The sequence below is a fragment of the Diachasmimorpha longicaudata genome, chromosome 7, assembly GCF_034640455.1.
Source record: "Diachasmimorpha longicaudata isolate KC_UGA_2023 chromosome 7, iyDiaLong2, whole genome shotgun sequence".
NCBI lineage: Eukaryota > Metazoa > Arthropoda > Insecta > Hymenoptera > Braconidae > Diachasmimorpha > Diachasmimorpha longicaudata.
The window spans coordinates 8180375-8200069 of record NC_087231.1 but is presented as its reverse complement, the minus strand read 5'-3'; the positions used below and the strand labels follow the sequence as shown (position 1 = coordinate 8200069).

General features: G+C 41.6%; 2 protein-coding genes, 1 long non-coding RNA gene and 1 other non-coding gene across 5 annotated transcripts; 2 read left to right on the top strand and 2 right to left on the bottom strand.

Annotated features, from left to right (window-relative positions):
• On the bottom strand, positions 1-1073 carry LOC135164517 (uncharacterized). 2 transcript variants are annotated; one of them, XR_010299314.1, is made up of 3 exons: positions 966-1073; positions 650-856; positions 1-567 (listed from the first exon to the last, which is right to left on the bottom strand). It is a non-coding gene; the product is annotated as an uncharacterized LOC135164517 (long non-coding RNA). The 2 variants fall into 2 exon arrangements; XR_010299315.1 differs by having other exon boundaries at positions 741-856.
• Positions 309-12726, top strand: Nonc (no-on-and-no-off transient C). The gene is made up of 3 exons (XM_064124923.1): positions 309-433; positions 1464-12247; positions 12419-12726. Exons 2-3 carry the CDS (start codon positions 1534-1536, stop codon positions 12601-12603), a joined length of 10899 nt encoding a protein of 3632 aa, XP_063980993.1. The 5' UTR covers positions 309-433; positions 1464-1533; the 3' UTR covers positions 12604-12726.
• An 893-nt stretch (positions 12727-13619) lies between these two features.
• LOC135164511 (TATA element modulatory factor) lies at positions 13620-19117 on the bottom strand. Its single transcript, XM_064124933.1, has 4 exons — positions 18961-19117; positions 15138-18545; positions 14774-14897; positions 13620-14693 (listed from the first exon to the last, which is right to left on the bottom strand). Exons 2-4 carry the CDS (start codon positions 18531-18533, stop codon positions 14401-14403), a joined length of 3813 nt encoding a protein of 1270 aa, XP_063981003.1. The 5' UTR covers positions 18534-18545; positions 18961-19117; the 3' UTR covers positions 13620-14400.
• Positions 19118-19332: 215 nt separating this feature from the next.
• On the top strand, positions 19333-19424 carry Trnai-uau (transfer RNA isoleucine (anticodon UAU)). The gene is given in 2 exon segments: positions 19333-19370; positions 19389-19424. It is a non-coding gene; the product is annotated as a tRNA-Ile (tRNA).
• The last annotated feature ends 271 nt before the right edge of the window (positions 19425-19695 follow it).

Here is a 19695-nt window from a genome sequence, read left to right as displayed (position 1 = left end):
TGTACAGCCACATTTTTGTCTCGACAGTTGGATCCCTGCACACCGGTGCCCTCAACGTTTGAAAATTCTCTCTACTGTTCATCATTTGTACAGTTGAAAAAGTACAAACGGAGCCCCCCCTTTGTCGCTATCATCGCACCATCTAGTGGCATCCAATGTCACAATTTCAATGCTATAAAGTTTATTTCTCGCATAGGTGAGTCTTATTCTTATTTCTATACTCGTGGTTTATTGCTTTGTCCACTGGACGTGGCGGGGGTGGGGGCGATCTTGTTTTCAGCCACATGTTCCGCCCATAGAGGGCAATGACAAACAGTCAGAAAAATATCGTACGTGCGACGGTTTATGTTCAACCGGGAGAAAAGAGGAGAATGAGCTCGTGTATACTTTCATTTTTGATTCATCGATTGCAGAACTTTGTCAAATAAATTTGGTAACATTATTTGATGAGATTAATATTAAATTAAATTATCGCTTCACTCGGGCATTTTCTCACTCGTTGGTACAGTTCCATTAACTCTAGCATCTCGTGTTCATGCTCTTGTGTATATGGGGGTCTATTTACATCTGTTGGAAAAAAATGGGAATAATAAATGTATCGTTTGTTGGTCGAGGTCACTGTGCGGAATTGATCAAGTTGCTGTAGTACATGAAAATACAACTCGCGAAAAATAAATAGCCAGCGAGATAAAATTATTTTTGAATTGACTCCAATTATACTAGAACGTTAACCCCATTACAGTGCTCTCTGCCAAAACATTCGTTGCAGTCCTCATTCCAGCGTCTGTGTTCATGCATCTTTCCAATCTGCGTCATTTCATTATTTTTCGGGATATGCCATCTGAATTAATTCAATCTATCTGTCAAAATGGAATACAATGGAGTAAAGTGAAAAAAAATTGCTAATAATTTGCGTTGAATTTGAGGGAAGTGTTCCTCATGGTGTTGGCTAACACATTACTAACCTCCATAGACTGAAATAAGCGGGAAGTCAGTATTTATTCACCATCCGTACTATTTTCTGCAACATTTATTATTCAAGGTTATTGGCTTATCCCGAAAGAGCTGATTGCACTGAAACAATCTTAATTCCATTGTTTTAGATTCTAAAAATATTTCGTACTTGTCTCCATTCTTACTCTTAAATTATTCAACATCCATGCATGTCACTGTTTCGAATTGGAACATCATACATTGTAGTTTCACTCCATTATCAATAGCATAATTCGTTTGCCATTAAGCGTAGTCCAACGAAAGTTGAAAAAAAAGTTGCGATTCGATTTTAATTAATTCATTTTTGATTGATTTCATATTTCGATTGTCAAGAGGTCATAAAAACCTCAATAAACATTTGTGAATACCATTCGGAATAACGCCTACGTTGCTTCAGCATTAAATTGTAATTTTAGTCAATTTTAATGAATTCATGAGATGTAAATTTTTTTATTCTCTTTTATTCACAGTGAAATATTGAAATACTGAGTGATTACTCTCATAGTGTTGGGTCATGCGGACCACCTGTAGAGTAATGTAATGAATAGCTGTGCGAACTGTAATACCGGTACGAAGCTACGGGGATCCAAGAGCTCGGAGCTTCGAGAGGAATCATCAAGCAGTACTGATAAAACTGAGGAAGCGGATAAAACGGATAAAAAGGTAAAAAACGAAATAACTGAGACAGAATCGTCAATCAACGATTTTGGGGTACCAAAGGGAACTCTGGTGATTTGCCAGAAGAACTCGGCGGGCATTAGCGAACACAGTTTCAGCCGTATAAAGCAAAGAAACAGTTGCGGCTCTAACCGTAATGAAGTGCGTATGGCTCGTGGAACTAACAGTAGTGAACGAGGTCGAGGGCGGGGTGGGAGAGCATTTAAGAAGGGACAGGATCGGGATGGAAGTACAGAAAGCTACCACCCAACGACCCGACAAAAATTTCAAGAATCGCTGAAGAATCAGGATAATTGTTCCAACAAATATTACGATGACAAGAGACTAAACGAGGAATCGAGAATTACGAAACTCTTGAGGCGAATGTGTCGAGAGGATGACTACGACCATTTTTTGCCCCTTGCGAAGCAGGTGCAGGAGGCTATTGTAACGCCTGAAAACTATCGAATCATCAAACGTAACTTGGAAGTAATTTGTGAGACACTCTACAATATTGTACATCGTGAATTGGGGAGTGAAGTTAAAGAGCAGATTTCTAAATGTTTGACGCTGGTTGGATACACCATCTGTCCAGATTTTAAGAGGTTCTTAGACTGGATGTTTGGGAAGTACGTTGCTGAAAGAAAAGATGATATTAAGTATTTACTTATGGAGTCCCTTGGCGACGTGCTCAAAATGGATATTGAAACTCAGAAACTGAAGGATTATTCCATGGCCATAATGTCACGTCTGCAATCAACCCTGGAAAACGTAGACCGACCAGATCTGCTGATGGCGACAGTCGATGCAATTCTAATTGTGACTGATTTGTATCCGGAGACTTTCTCAGATCACTTTCGAGATGCTGTTGACATTCTCGTAGGTTGGCATATCGATTTCACTCAACCCAAATCAGTAGTTACCTACGCGAGTCGAAGCCTTCAACGTTTACATAACTTTTGGATTGCTGATCTTCAATTTACCTTGATGCTGCTCAGTCAATTTTTAGAGGATATGGAGAGTTACGATGAGGAATTAACAATACCGAATTCTGGAAGAAGTTCACCTGGTGAGGAGCCTGCACCTGGACCCAGAGAATGCATCTTACGAATCACATCACTGATATCAGTCTTCAATACAGTCACGAAAAGTGTCTCCGACAGTTTAAATCCAACGGTGACACCTACTGTACAATGGTCCTTCCTCACTGAGTGTCTCTCTAAAATGCTTCAAACTGTTGTCAAGGCAATTGAGTTGGACGAAGAAACCTTGGAGAAATTGGAGGCGAAGGATCACGAGAATGTTACAGTAGACAACAGCCAGGATCCTAACGACAATCCTGATGCGATAAAGCACTTAACAGACTCTATAAAAGGTGTAACTCTCTCTCAAAAGAACATCGACACTCTGGTGAAAAAAGTGAATGAAGACGGTATCAATGATCAAAAGCACTTCTTCAGAATAATAAAATCAATGAACTCCAGCAAAAGACGACATGATAAGAAAAACTCGAAGGTCAGTGGAGATCGAGACCACGAGATAGAAGAGGAGAAGATGAGGACTCTTCTGAAATTATTAAAATCTATTGAACTGAAGAACAAGGAGAGGGGCAAAGTACCTCTGGACCTCTCCCAAGAGAAAGAAGATCTAATTGTAGCAGCCAACGAGTGCATCTGTCACTTCCTCGGTCTCCTTCAAAGCCGTGTGACTAAAAATCACGAATTATTGTATAAATTTCTTGATATACAGCTGGAAAAGATTGATATATTCTTGGATGACACGATTGTCTCCATTCTGAACCTCATCGCCAAGATAATAAAAGAAGTTTCAGCGAATTTACCATTGGAATTGGTTCACAAGCTTCTTGGGGGTGAGTCTGTTCTCCTGAAGCTGCGATTTCGTCATTCAACATCAATTCAAAATGCAAGTTTAGTGGTGTATCACAGTTTTCTGGGGTTGAAGAACATTCCCCTACTTCAGGAGGCTTACAGATATATTCTGGGAGACTTGGAAATTTCTTATAAACTCATTCTGCCTCACTTTGAAGGGTTGGTGTCCAATAATCCACTCACAGACGTACAATACAACTCGAAGGACGCTGAAATTATAGTTCTCTTCCTCTTGAGAGCCCTCTCTGAGCTCGCCAATGCCAGCAACTCTATAATCGGCATGTGGGCACTAAAACCGAGTATTCTAGAGCTACTCGCAGTAAAGATGACTCCTCAAGACGCCAATCTCACCAAAGACAGCCCCCTCCTGCAGAATTGCATTCTGTTCCTTCTGTATGCTCATTGTTCTCGCTATAATCACTTTGTCTCCAGTTCCAGTCTTATCACTGGTCCCAACAGATCCATCGATATTTTTCCTGGAGCTGTGGAGGTCCCCACAGCTTCACCAACCAGTGGACACCTCTCCACAATTCTCAATCTCATTTGTAAATGCTTTGAATTGAAAAATATTCCCGAGCAAACGATATTGTTACTGTGCAACTGGGTCCAGGAAATTTTCACACAAGCCGAGACTTACTTGGGGATCCTCAAGGACAAAGATGATTTCAAGATGATCGTTTCGAGTTTACTGACTCGTGGAGCCACGACTAGTTCCAAAGTTGCTGTGGCTATTGGTAATAATCTCGAGATCTTGATGAACGATAAAAAAGTCAATTGGCCAGAGGCTATGTATTTAAAAGTGATTGATTTATCAATTCTCCATTTAACGTCACTCGATGGCCCCACAAGAAAGAAATATGGAGCTGTCTTGATAAATGTACCTATCGACGTGGTAATTCCAAGAATGAAAAGACAGAATCTGCTGCCAGAAACCAAGAAGCATCGTACTATTCAAAATTACTCAAGGGAGTCTCTCACTGCTGCTCAAAAATTCCACATGAGAGAAAATTTTGGAGGCTTAATCGCTGTGGGCGACGATTTCTGTCCCTCTCCGAAAATGAAGGATCAACATTTCAAGGCTTACCTGGCGTATCTACTTCAGAATTATGATTTTAATGATATGGGATTATTGGAGATCTTTACATTGGACTGGTCGATAGCTTCGGGAACTGAAACACTGGCGAAAATGTATGAATTTGGACAGGCGAATAGTTCGTTTCTGTTTTCCTGGGGTGGAATTGAGGCTGCTAATCACTGCGTGTTGAATAAACTGAGAACACCGCTTGGAAAACCTCAGGAGACGTTCACGAGTATTGAAGGAGCTTTGAAGGCTCTTGCTAGAGAGATCTCGTGCAAACCAGATAACATGAGGAAAGATCGAAAAAGTCTTGATCATTCTCTTCATGAGCACACTAGAGTCAGACTATTCATCGAATTCCTAGAACATTTAGAGAGGTTCATTCACAATGCTGCAGAGGGATATGCTCTGGCTCTCGTACCATATTCAAAATCAATTAAAACATTCTTCCATACTAATAAATCCACATGCAAAGAGTGGCTCATTCGAATTCGCCTGGCACTCTGTGCTGTTTCTCTTCACGCGGGTCTGGCCACTAACGCACTGAGAAATGGCCAGAGATTGTTGGAAGATTTGGTTGATGTTAAAGTCACCAACAGGGCTGAATTTGAGAGAGTTACGTTATGCACTGCACAAGCACTAGTTATGTTAGGGGAAACCGAAGCACTTCAAGGTCTTTATCTTTACACGAAGGAGAGGGAGAGGAAGTTTCCATGGCTGAAGGCAGCTATGGAAGAAGCAGCTGGACGTTACGAAAATGCAGCTGAGAGTTACAGAGCAATTTTAAAAGACTATTCCTGTTTCAAAGTGCAAGACTCAGAAGCGGAAAGTTCTGAAGAGACGAATAACGATGGGGATATTCATATTGCTGCTTTTGCTATGCAGCGCTTGACTCGTTGTTATTTTGCTGTTGGAGATTGGACACAGCTGGAGGCCTGGAAGATGCGGGAGTCTGAAATTCTCAAAAGGGACAGCAATCACAATCTCAAAAAGCAGATGTTGGGGAATGTTGTTATTCAGCAGGCAAAATGCTTGAACGATTTCAATTCTGGGAAAATTAGCAAAATTGAGGAATTATCTGATTGGTCTCTACTGGATGAGAAAGCCAGTATCAATTGGAGTTGCTCTAGAATGATGCAAGAATGCTCTAACACTCTGTTCAACGTGGCTATGAGACTTCGTTCTGGGGATGAGAACAAAGAGTTCTGTGCCGAAAAGGTTGAACTCTGCAAACGAGTTGCTATGAAAACAATCGAAGAGGGACTGAGGAATATGCCTTCGGAGTACTTGACTGATTCGATACTGGCACAATACTCAGCTCAAGGTCTTGCTGATCTCCTGGAAGGTAAGAGTGTCAACGGCTTCGACCTTTCAAATTCGCAGGGAGTAAAAAATCTGGGTTGCAATGTGATGGGACAGATTCTATGGTGGTCCGATTATTTTTCCACAAGCTCAACTGATTCCACGAATAACATTGCAAGTCTGAGACTGGATTTGATCAAAACTGCCCGAAAAGAAGGCAACTTCAAACTTGCCAAACGAGAAATAGTGAAATACTTCTCCAAGGAACATTTATTAGATCTTGAATTGAACACTTCAGGATCTCCAGGAGATTCACTGTTCTCAGATCTGACTGCTAGCATTTTGGATAGTCAAATCTCAGTCAAATGGACGCAGAACAACATGAGAGTGTTCAAGGAAATGGCAAAGTTATTGTACAGTATGGAGTCTGTTGAAGAGGCTGTAAAGGTCTGTAGTGTGACAGCACTAGGAATTTCAAGGGCTATTGTCGGTGGTGATGAAACAGCAGACAATTTGAGGGAAACTGGAACAAAGCTAATGCTGACTCTAGGCAAATGGATTCAACATCAAGAGAAGAACGTGACTGAGAACCCTCAGCTGAACGAATTACTGAGATTTGAGGCTTTCCATAATGATGGATTGATAAACAAATTGTTCGGTTCAACAACAGACTTAATTCCCCATCCAGACATGGTAATTGGGAAGTTGATGCAGCTTGGAGTGAACCAGTGTCCAGAGTTGCCTGAGGTGTGGGCTGAGTTTGCTGCGTGGTGCTACAAGTGGGGGAAGAGAATAATGGATGGTTCTCGGTCAGGAAAATTGACTGAGACTGACGTCCATAAAATTTTATTTTTACTGCCTTTCGACGCCCCCGCTGCTGATTACGACGCGATTTTCGCTATTGTGTGCCAAGATAATAGTAATCCTGAGGACGGGGGAAATATCGAAACAAATGATGTGAAAACTTCTGATATGATTGAAAATGAGCTTCGTCAGATTCCCACATTAGCTCACGCAACCAATGAAGACTTGAAATTATTGGTGGACATCTGGAAACAGCCGCAGAAGAGGATTTACGCGTACTACGAACTCTCTGCAAATGCATATTTCAAGTATTTGGAGCTTGCGAATGGAGAGTCGAATGATTGTGCTAGGATAACAGCAACATTAAGGCTTTTAAGGCTTTTTGCCAAGCACGGACATGAGCTTCAGCATGTCCTTGAAGCCGGATTGTCAACTACTCCCACTGAGCCCTGGAAGGAGATAATTCCACAATTGTTCTCGCGATTAAGCCACCCCGAGTCGTACGTTAGAACCAGAGTCTCTGAACTTTTATGCAGAATCGCTGAGAATAGTCCCCACTTGATTACTTTCCCAGCTGTGGTTGGCGCATCTTCCGATCACAAGAATGACTTTGAAGATATTTCCACGAGGTACGAAAAACCTGCGGATTCTCCCAATGATTTTGATTTCGGTGTGGAGGAGGTTGACCTTGCAAGTCAATCAGGAAATACTGAAGACGCCGATGCTAACGACGAGGAGCAGAAAACTTTTATGGACGCGTGTTTCGCTCAATTGCAAGAGTGTCTCTCCAACAGCATCCAGGACTCTGTCAAACATGTAAAAATCCTCGTGAAAGAACTGAGGAGAATCACATTACTGTGGGACGAACTCTGCGCAGTTATTTTCTTTCGACACAGCTCGGAGATCACAAAACGCTTCGACCAACTGCACCTCGAGATCCAAAAGGTCCAGGAGAGCCTTTGGCTAACAATCGAGGAGAAGGACAAACTTACAGCAGAAAAGCACAGGATAATTCTGGAGCCAATAGTGTTCATCCTTGAAAATTTATTAGCGATTACATCAGTGCCAGCGGAGACTCCCCACGAAAAACAATTCCAGGAGAAATTTGGTCCAGCTATTGAGGAAGTCATTAGGAGACTCAAGAAACCGAAGAATCCTGAAACACTCCAGTTAGCAGCAGATTCCCTCCAGCAACTCGCGAAAAAGGTTGCTCAGAGAGTGAACAGACGAGATGCTTATTCCCTATCCATGGCAGACATCAGTCCTGTACTTGCCAGCATGAAGGACACAAAGATAGCAATGCCAGGGGTGTTTGCAGTAGATCGAAATAAGATCTTGACCATTAGATATGTCGATAACAATGTTCAAATCCTCCCTACGAAGACTAAACCCAAGAAACTGAGATTCCACGGTTCTGATGGAAACGTCTATACGTATCTTTTCAAGGGTACGGAGGATCTCCACTTGGATGAAAGAATTATGCAATTCTTGAATATTTGCAATAGGATGATGTCAAAAAATAGCGACACAAGTAAAACATATAGAGCTCGTCATTACTCAGTGATTCCACTGGGTCCAAGATCAGGATTGATTCAATGGGTGGACGGTGTGACTCCTCTGTTTCTACTGTACAAACGTTGGCAGCAACGAGCGAATGAAATAGCTGGGACTAAAGGGCGAACAAAAACCTCAGCAGTGATGAGGCCCTCAGAACTTTTTTACCATAAACTAACTCCCCTTCTGCAGGAACGAGGAATTCCTCTGGAGAACAGAAAAGAATGGCCACTGCCTGTTTTAAAACAAGTTCTATCTGAACTTATGGCTGAGACTCCCAAAGACTTGCTAGCCAATGAGATATGGTGTAACAGTGTTAATGCTGGTAACTGGTGGCAAGTAACGAAGAGGTACACCTACTCAGTAGCAGTCATGTCAATTATTGGATATATCATTGGACTTGGAGATCGACATCTTGACAATGTTCTCATTGACCTACATACGGGAGAGATTGTTCACATTGATTACAACGTGTGCTTCGAGAAGGGAAAAATTCTGCGAGTACCTGAGAAGGTTCCATTTAGAATGACTCCCAATATCAGGACAGCTCTGGGAGTGACCGGAGTCGAGGGGATCTTCAGATCAGCTTGTGAACATACTCTCAGAGTTATGAAGAGAGGGAGAGAGCCACTGTTGACATTGCTCGAGGCATTTGTCTACGATCCACTCGTGGGTTGGCGAGATGGGGCTGACAATCCGATAGCTACTTACGGGGCTTGTCAGGCGAGGGCTAGGTGTACGGGAGTGGAGAGGAAACAGCTTGAAAAGGAACTCACTAAGGCGATGTTTGCGGTGAGAACTGTTGAAATGAAGAGGGAGTGGCTTAGTAACAAGGAATTCATGCTGAAAAATCTTTCAGCCCTGTCTAAACAACTTGACGAGTGGCTGAAGACCCAGGAAGCCATTCGACAGAGTCAAGACTTATTACAAGATCGTCATCAGCAGATGGCACTGATTAAGGAGGCTCAGGCTATTGGAAGACGTCATGACCTTTACTCAGTGGTAAAGAGATACAATACGGTGAAACGAACAAAGGATGCTCACGAGAAAGCAAAGGCATGTCTGCAGGAAAAGATGGAGGAGTGTGAAAAACAGATCAGCATGCATGCCATGGCTCTGAGTGCCATTAGAGGTCCACAACTTGCTAGATGGTTGGCCGAACTTGAAACTTCAACTACAGCTTCTGAAGATCACATGGTCTTCGATCTTGTGAAAGAGTTTCTCCAGAATGCTGGACAAAATCAAATGATTGTTCAGTGTGAACAGTGTGAGAATGAGTTGACTCAATTAGCTACTCAGGAGGCTGTACTTCTTCGCTCTTCTCTGGATCTGTTGAGTCAATACTCTACTATTTGTAGTTTCTATCCAATGAGCACAATGGGCCAGCATCGATGGGTAATGTATCACGCCTGGTTGAGCCACATGTTGGCAGGAGCAACTACTGACATTTGTCAGGACGTTTTGGCTCAATTCGAAAAGACCTTTGATCCTTTATCCACCAATGAAGCTAAGGTGCAGAGAATCATCGGCTGTTCATTTCAAATCCAAGGAATTATGAATGAAATGAATGAAAAATTCAAAAAATATTATGAGAGAATAGTGACGAACGAAGGACTTCCAGATGCACAGACGAGGATTGAGAAAACTTATGCAGATTCTAAACTCCAGATAAATAATTTTCTTCGAGGAGAGAATGGAGCTGAGAAAGCTCTAGAGTCTGTTAATATTACAGCTCTCTGTGCATTGAATAAACGCTACCTGATAATGGAGGGTGCTGCTAAATGTGCTGGTGAATGTTTAGCGGATTTAACTTCGAGAGAGGGGGACTGGTTCCTGGATGAAATGCGTCTGATGTCTTCCCTGATTGTTGAACTTGTCAGCCTTCTACCATTAAGTTCCCTAGAGGATTTCTCTATGTCGAGATCTCTGGAGTGTCTCAAGAGTGCAGACGAAATTTATAAAGGACTTCAGGAGCTCAACTACAATTTCCAAATGATCATTCTACCAGAAGCACTCAAGACCATCATCACTGAGGAGCCAAGTGTGATGCTAATGGTAAACGAAGTGGATGACATAGTACTGTCAAGTGGTATTTCCCCGGCTGAGATACTAACTCAACTGGAGCTGCACTTGAGATTCACATTAATGGATATGGAGAGTCCTCATGTGTTGATTCAGACCCTTGTTGCAAATATTCGACTTCGATTTGAGGCTCTTTTGTCAAGACAACCAGAACAGCGAGAGGTGGATCAGGATACTGAGAGTCTGACCCCTGGACAAATGTTATTGATGGGATTTAATGGGCTATTCGAGAAGCTTCAGATTGAAGCGAACGCGTTGATATCAACCCTGGGCTCCCTGGATGTCCCCACCTGCTGGAAGAAGATTGATCAGATCAGAGAGGCCAAGGAAATAGCTGCTCCCATATTCCACGAAGGGGCTAGACGAGTGCTAGACGATATTTTCTTGATAAAAAGATTGCAAACAATTCGAGAGTTTTTCACAATGTGCAGGGAGATTGGTAACGCCTTCAAAGGAAATGATGGGTCTATGAACATCTACGACGACGAGAGACTCAATAAACCAGTTAAATCATTTACTGCTGACTACGTGTCCCGGCAGTTGCTGGGAGTGACATCCCAGACATTGGCAATATTGCTCTGCTTCCTGCTAGAACGAGCGGGTTTAAATGTTACTGAGGAGATTGAGCAGAGAGACATTGGAGCGGAGAGTAAAGTATCTTTGCAGGAACTCTGTAGGAAGAATATCGATATTTGCCTAAAGTCCGGGATTTTTACAAGTTCTATCCTAGGACAGGCGAGCGCCTTCTGTAATACCTTCAAGAGCGTTTGGAGACACAAACAATCAGCGAAAGTTGCTCAACAAAGTGTAGAGGTCACTAGAGCCTCTCTTCAAAGACTTCAGATTGAATTTACTGCTCATCAGTGGTTGCATGAGGACTGTTTCCTTACCAGGCCTAATATAACGACATTGAATCCACTCAATCGATCGAATTTCATGCTAGAACTTCAGAAGACTGCCACTACACTAACAAGTTTGCAGTCAAGACTGTGTGAGGCACGAGAGCAACAGCAGAATCTAGTGGCTTGTGTCGATCAACGTTTGAAATGGGCTGCTGGTGCCAATCCAGCCTTGGCTGAGGTGATGGCGGCCTTTGGGAATGCTGTACTGTCTTCCAATGATAGATTAAGTCATCAGAGGAGCCTCGCTATCAGTGTTGCTAATACTTGCAATTCCATTCTTCATTACGAGGCATTGAGAACGAAAACCTCTGAAAGCATAACGACTGATGCTCATTTTGTGAAGCTCATTCAGCAGTGGGAGGCGAGTTGTTTGTTGGAGACAAATTTGTCGGTTAGTGTTTCGACAATTGAGGAAAGTCTTGTTGAATTGCTGCAGCTAGAGAATAATATTGATGTTAACGGGTTAATGAGAGCAGAGAAATTAATATCAGATGCCATTGTGGAGAATGAGAATTTTCGGCAGAAGAATCAAATGTTTCATAACATGGAGCGGATGCGCATGAAAGAGGAGCTGGAGAAACTGCAGCAAACGCTGACAGAACATCATCGCCTTATGACGGATGTCAGGGGCTTACTGAAAACTATAGTGGAGCAGGAAAATATTCCGGGACTTCAAGAGTATCTCGCTGAGTATAAGGCCTTCATGGACAGCATTTCCGCTGTTGTGAAGGAACTTGAACCGCACAATGTGGAGCAGTTGAGAATTATTGAGGCAAAGGTGGTGATTGATTCATTGACGACTAAGGTGTCGAGACTTTATGATGAGCTCCTTGAGTTTGCTAATCCATCAACGAGTGCTGGAGCTAGACCGGTGAAGGAGGGCCTTCCGGCGAAGAAGAGGGCCAAACTTGTGAGACAAGATACGAGCGTGTGTCTCAGCCCGAGGAAGGGAATTCCAATGGCCAGACATCCTACCACAGGCAAAGGTAAGGAAGAATTTCAATGGAGAGAGAAATTTTCCGCGATTTAATTTAGATAATACACTGACAACAGAGTGGCTATGGGTTTTTCAAATTTTTCCAAATTATTAAAATTATCGTAGGCGGAGTTATTTTAATTGCAATCTACAATTAATAATTTATCTTTTATTCGAACAGCCGTGCAAGAGAAAAATATATACGGACTAAACGTCTGCTACCGAGTGAGAATGAAGCTAGAGGGACGCGATCCAATTGCAACACGGAAGTACACACCGGCTGAGCAAGTGGAATACGTGATCCGTGAGGCGCAGAGCTCTGACAACTTGGCACTGCTGTACGAGGGTTGGACTCCGTGGGTGTGAACGTCGCGGATGCCGGCGCTACCGCGTCGTATGGTTTGACTCGTTTATCCAACTCAAAATCACATTGGTACCAACTAATTTTGTACCAAACAACGTAAAACAAAAATGAAAAAAAAAAAACAATACAAAAGGAAAAAGGGATATTGGCTTGACCAATAATGAGCCAATGCTTCAGTTGCTTTGGGGCAATTATCGCATGATCACGTGGATTCAGTGTATTCTACATGTGCACTTATTGAATCACGGAGAATTGACAATGTCAAATGCGTCAAGGTACTGAGGGTACAATGCCTGTGCGAGCTACGATGAGTCGTTTTGCACAGCTGAAGAGCAGTGATTACATTCATGCTCATCCGTTAATCTAGCATGTATCCTCCGTTGTACATCTTCAAACGCGCAACAATCTGCGTTTGTTTATGAACAAAGAAGTAAAAAAAAAAGAAAAACATGATTCAATGATTTCTATGTTTCTACTTCTCTCAATAGCAGTGAAATATTAACTTTTTTTTCTCTCCATTTGGACCTATTGATAAAACCGTTCAAGTTCTCGGTTCACATGAAAAAAAAAGAACAATGAGACAGAACTGTTTTTATGTCACTTCATCAGGCGGCGCTGGAAATAGTTAAGAGTAATACAGATGATAAATTTTTCGTATGCTTTTCAGTTTGTGATGAATATTTTATTAACACTTGCATTTTTTGATTTCATGAAAAATGTAAAAGCCATTCTGATCTTATCCATTTCGGAAATTTTAAAGTTAAAAACTGATCAGTCGTGAGATAATATTCTTTAAAGGTGTAAGTTTATAATCTTTCTTGTTATTAATATTCATCACAAATGAGCATAATTTTTAATAGATGGACACGTTTAGGGTAGCTCTAAGAGGAAAGAAGAAAAATTGGTTATTTTTTTTTTTTTATAAATTCAAATTTCTAACAAACTTGGAGATGACACTAACTAGGTCTTTCATTTTTGTAATAATTATTTAGGTGAAAACGGATGGAAAACAAAATCATGATGTAACAAATTTCTCTTTTATTTAATATCATTTATTCTCGTACAAGAAAACATTTCTCTTGATCTTTGATAATAATCTTTCATCAACAAAAACTAAAAACAAAAACAGTTCAATACTATCTCTCGACGATTATTAATGCCATAAAAATTCTGATAAACCGATTGGAAAAAAATGAACAAAATAGTACAGTAATCTAGGCTCAATTAACTTTTCACCCGAAAACTTTCGTCCCCATTGTCGTGTGGGCGCCGCCGAAAGAGCAATTATCAATAAAATTATTATTCTAAAAAATTTACATGACTTGAATAATTATCTTTGTGTATAATTATCCCAAAACTTTACATAATTCTTTTATTTGAACTAATAAAATACGCACTGATCTGCCCACATTGATATAAGAGTCGCATTTATCCATTAATGATTTTTCTCTCATGATGGATTTTATATTTCAATTATGTCATACATATTTACAAAGACGTTCACACACGGCGACTCCTTTTCACCGGATATCCATCATATCCTCATATACTTCAGTCTCAAGAAGAAAGACAATGCCTTTTTTCTATGTCCACTATCTCGATGCAAAAGCCTATTTCACATGAAAAACTGGAAAAAATTCAATTTTATTAAATATTCACAAAAAGGAATGAACGCCTCTAACCGATTGCACTCATACGAAATGTCAATAACTCAGTCACACGAAAAGGTGAAGGAGAAAATCTCTAATGAATCGATTCCATCGTTAAATTTATCGACACTTTGTTTCAATTGATGTTGACTAAGTGGACGTATCTCTCTTTAGCAACTGATCGATCTGGCTTTTATACATGTCCTTGACGTCCTCCAGGTCCAATCGTAACTCCTCAGTCTCCTCCACTTTCTCCCCGTACATTTGCAATAGAGCGTCATACCTAGTTTGAATTTCATTTAAATTGGTATTCAAAGCCTCCACTTCGGTCAATTTGGCAGTTAGGTCGTCGACTTTCATCGATAAATTCGATAGCTCCATTTCCAATGCATCTCGCTCTTTGTTTCTCCGTGATAACTCCCACTGGAGCGTTTGTATTTCACCTGAAAATCAAACCGGGTGGGCTAGGTCACGCGCTCAATACTGGATTAATAATTAACATGATTGAATTGTCAATGTATACCTTCACGTGCTTTCAACTGTGCCTGCAAGGTTTCAATAGTCGATGTTGTGTTTGTATTTGTTCTCAGACCCTCGTAAACATTTGGAAAGCGTCCGGAGCTCGAATCGAACACAGAATCATTGAACTGAACGACAAATTAGGAATCTCAATTATGCAATTCGGTGGGTTTATATTTGGAAGATTAAAAAAAAATTTACAACTGGATTTCCCCAATGTTTCTGCCTAAAGTTCTTTCTATGTATTTTTCGTAAAAGCAAAGTGACCGAGTAAGCTTTATGGAATTACTCCCCTTGCAATAATCAAATTTTCTCGAAAATATTGTTACCCCCGGTAATTAAATACTTGATTTAATTGGAGTACTCACCGCCAACCAGACGCTATTCGTGCTACTAATGGAATCCCTCCTGAGGCTAGAAGTGGGGCTCATTCTCACCTCCTCTCCCACACTCTGCTGTTGCTCAAGCGATACAATATTCTTCCTCTTTTCTGCGTCAATCGCCGCCTTCTCCACCGACAATTTATCACTCAACGATTCAATCTCCCTCTTCAATTCCCTCACCTCTTCCTGATGGGTTTTTTCCATGTTTCCAATCTGCCCACGAAGGGTTTCAATCTCAACCGTCAAGTTTTCGCTCTCGAATTTCAATGCCTCATACGTCTCCTCTAATTTTGCGTTTTCCACATCCTTGCGCTTTCCCTGGGACTCCAAACTCGTTACTTTACATTTCAAATTCAAATTCTCCTCCATGAGCGAACGATCCGTGGCAACCATACTGTCTAACTTGGTCTGCAACTCGTCAATCTTCTCTGACATTATCTTCTCCTGCTTCAAATAAGCCGACGACTTGTGCGCGAGATTTGTTTGAAGTTGCTCAAGTTGCCGGAGAAGTGGTTGAGTAGCTAGTGACACTGATTCAGAGAGTTCTTCGCTCCGTGTTTCGGCAGACTCCAGCCTCTTCAATAATTCACTATTCTCCAACTTAATCGATTCTATTTTCTTCACATGATTCTCCTCAGTCTGACGTAATTTTGTCTTGAGATCCTCCACCTGTGCTCCCAGTCGGCAGGATTCACCAGCATTGTCCAATGCTTGCTTCAACTCCTCCTCAACAGTCGTGAAATTGATTTTGGTCTCTGTCAATTCAGCCTTAGCAGCATCTAAACTCGTTTTGTACGCATTCATTTTATGCACTGTCGTATCTAATTTCTCCTGTAACGTCATTATGTCCTTGTCCTGCTTCTTGACCCTCGCTGTCAATGTATGCACAGCTTCAATTTGACTACGCTCAACTTCCTCTTTAGCATGCAAAGAACGTTTAAGTCGTTCTAATTCAGAAGTTAATTCCTCGAGCTGGTCCTTCTGAGTTTTCAGTGTTGCCTCGTTCTCCTTTTCTTTTGTTCGCAATTTCTTTATTATATTAGAGTGCTGAAGTTGCTGTTTACTCAGTTTTTCACCCTCTTCTCGCAACTGGTTTATTATCTCATCTTTCTCGGCAGTTGCCGACGACGATTGACTCGACATCTCCTTCCTCAGGATTTCCAGTTGGTCCTTAAGTACATCACGCTCCCTGATTGTCTGCTGAAATTTCTTCTCTAGTGCTGACATTCGTTGGGTATATTCGTCGGTTATTAAGTTCAAGTCTTGGTGCTGCTGGCCTCGTTTCTCCCAGGATTCCAATTGAATTTTCAGATGATTGTTCTGTTCGTGCAGCTCCATATTCATACGGCTCACGTCGATCAATTTTGATTCTCTTACTTCGAGAATTTCATTCATCTCTTGAATTCTTTTTAGGAGTTTTTCGATCTCTAGACTTGCTGCGTCGGAGCCAATACTTATTTCACTTAACTCGCGGGAGTGTCCTCGGATTTTTAGGGTTTTCGTGAGAAGATCACTGGCTTTGTTACAGTGGAGATTTGCCGGAGACTGACGGGATTGTGTTGAACTTGAATCTCCATTTGGACTTGAAATAATTTCAATATCACTAGAAGTCGTAGTTTCGAGCTCATCACCACTGGTATGTCCACTGGCATGATCGGAGCCAATTTTCACCAGATCCGATCGGCTCTCTGACGAAATGGGAGAATTTTCCCTAGGTGGCACCTCTATCCTACGATCCTCAAGCCCTCCAATGATCTCCCCTTTCTCCACCATCGCGTCAGCCAGCATATTCTTGACATAAGAGCTTGAAGTCAAAGGCGCCTCCTCACCCTCCTCCTCCTGCGTGTTCCTGAGCGTTGGATTTTCCTCGGAGCTGGTTTCAATAAGCGTACCCTCGCAACTGGAATCCGTCAGCAGCGTTCCAGCGGTCTCAGACCCGCCTCTCCCATACTCCGAACAAGTCTCGTCAAACTCCGCAGGCTCAATAGTAGTGCTCTTAACAATATCAGGATCATAAGACTCCATCTTCTCCACCAAACACTCAGATTTTCTGATTGGCTGAGTTGTGATGGGCTCTAGAGCCAGATGAAGACTTTGTTTGATATCCTTTAACGAATCCAAACTGGATTCCAACTGAGAAGAAATTGGAGCCGTGCAGATGGGCTTGCCCTCCAAGTTCTCGTACATCTTTCCTTTATTCTGATCGATCTGCTGTTGAATCGTCTCCAGAACCGTCATCACAGTTGTGCTCTCTGATGCAGAGGTGTAAGAATCTTCAGCCTGGCTGATTTCGTCAAGCTCATCAACACTCTGTGTTACTTCGACATTTATAGGCGAAGATGTTTTTTCAATACTGAGGGACATCAATCTCGTAGGTTGAACAGACCCAGGGATCTCGTTGTCCTCGACTTTAGGAGTTTTAGTTTCCTCCAGGGGTGATGCATATGGAGATATGTCTGATGAGGAGACGTTCGATCCTTGTGTGACATCAGAATCAGGCTCGATTGACGTAGTTTCTCCATCTGGGGATTTATCATGACTGATGGATAGAAAACAACTCTCCGACTTTGATCTGTCCTCCAGAATTTCAACAGAGCTAGGGGATGTTACTGAGCTGTCTGGTAGAATCTCCACAGAATCAGAGTTTATTTTTGTTTCTATTGCTGATGCAGTCAGTGATACACTGGGAGATATTAGATCGGATTCTGGAGTTGTTGTGCAGTCTGTGTTAGTCTCTGATCTTGATCCCAGAATTTCAACGCTGTCTGAGCTTCTCTTGTCACTTCCTGATGAAATTATCGATATTCTATTTATCTTCTGAGTCAGGGAGTCCCTCTTTTCGGATAGCATGGAGGAGTCAGATAAGGTTTTCAATTCCAATTCGTTGATTTCTCTTGTGAAAGATTTCTCCAGCCTCTCATGATTCTCAACAGGAACTTCCGAATTTAACTGCTGAGTATCGGATTCGCCAGAAATTTTATTTGCACATCTGGACTGCATACGAGTTAGGTTGTCTGGCAGTGATATTGAGGGTGTGATAGCCGTAGAAACGGATTCAGATTTATCGTCAAACGACTCTGAACGTTTCGAAATTTTGCCTTCTCGATCTTTCCCAGGAGTCTCGAAAAAAGAGCCTGTGAAACTCCCCCAGATGCTACCATCGTTTTTTGCGCTTGTCGAGGCTATCTCTGCATTAGCAGGGAGTTCTGTTGCACTTTTGATACCCCATGCTGAGAAAAAATTCGACTCGTCTATCACTGCTGCGTCAGCAGCTCTTTGTTCCTCTTCTTTAATGTCCAGAGCCTTATCTATTGTTTTTTGGGCCTCCTTCAGGGCTGATTTTGCCAGGTTGGCAAAACCTGACGGGTCGAACCAACTCATTGCTCTTTACATCTGTAAACAAAACGAAATAATCGATACTAGACTTCGTTACTTAATTTTGCCGCTTGGCGAATGATTTCCTCGAAAGGATAACACTGGGATGAGCAGAACAGGTGAGTCAGCATTGCCTGGAGTGCGTGACGGCAGTGATTAAAGCATTGGATGATTTATGGAGGAGTAAGGGACTGCACGAAGAGGTTAGTTCCATCAATTTCTCATCAACATACTCTGGGGCAGAAGGGAATTGTCTGGTTACGAAGATTCAATTGTGGATTTGCTTAAGGTTAATTAGTTATTTAGGGTATTTTGTGTTACGATAATATGGTACAGTTGTTATCACTTAAGGCAGAAAATGACACGTAAATCAATTACTCAATGTCAGGTGATGTGAGGTACAAAAAATTGATGGAATTGAAGATCTTCTCACCTCGTTAAGGGACATGATGAGGTCATCCTCAGGGCACTTAAATACTCCACTTATTACTACAAAAACATTGGAACTGTGGCAATTGACAAGGCCAGGTTGATTTAATACATGGGTTCACTGACGTACACAAAATTCCTGTGTTACCGATTGGGCGATCTGAGAACCACCTCCCTGCGACTGCGTCAGTAGTTACCTTAGGTATCAGTTTGAATATATTCACTAAAATGTCCGAAATATTGAGAATTTAGTGATTAATGAGTGCAAATCGATTTGGTATTTTTGGAAGGATTTTTTAAAATGGTTGACAATTAACAGATTGAGAAAAATAGGAAGCTCCAGTTATCAACTGTGCTTGAGATGCACATCGTAACTGCTCCAGTGGCGCAATTGGTTAGCGCACGGTACTTATATGACAGTGTTCGTGAGCAATGCCGGGGTTGTGAGTTCGAGCCTCACCTGGAGCATATTTTTTTTTTTTTTAATTGAATTCAGGAACTAATTTGCAAGATCGAGGAAAATTAATTGATAGTAGGATTTTCTTCCCGACTTGTGCTGATGTTTTTTTATCCTTTTTTTGAATGAATCAATTAAGTTATATTGAAAGCGATTAAGCTAATTACGTTAATAGTCAGGATTAATAATAAAAAAACGTTAGGGTGATGTTGGTTTTAATCATAATTTCTCGTTTCTTTAATTATCTTGTTTGCTTTCATCAGGAGATAACATGACAGATGC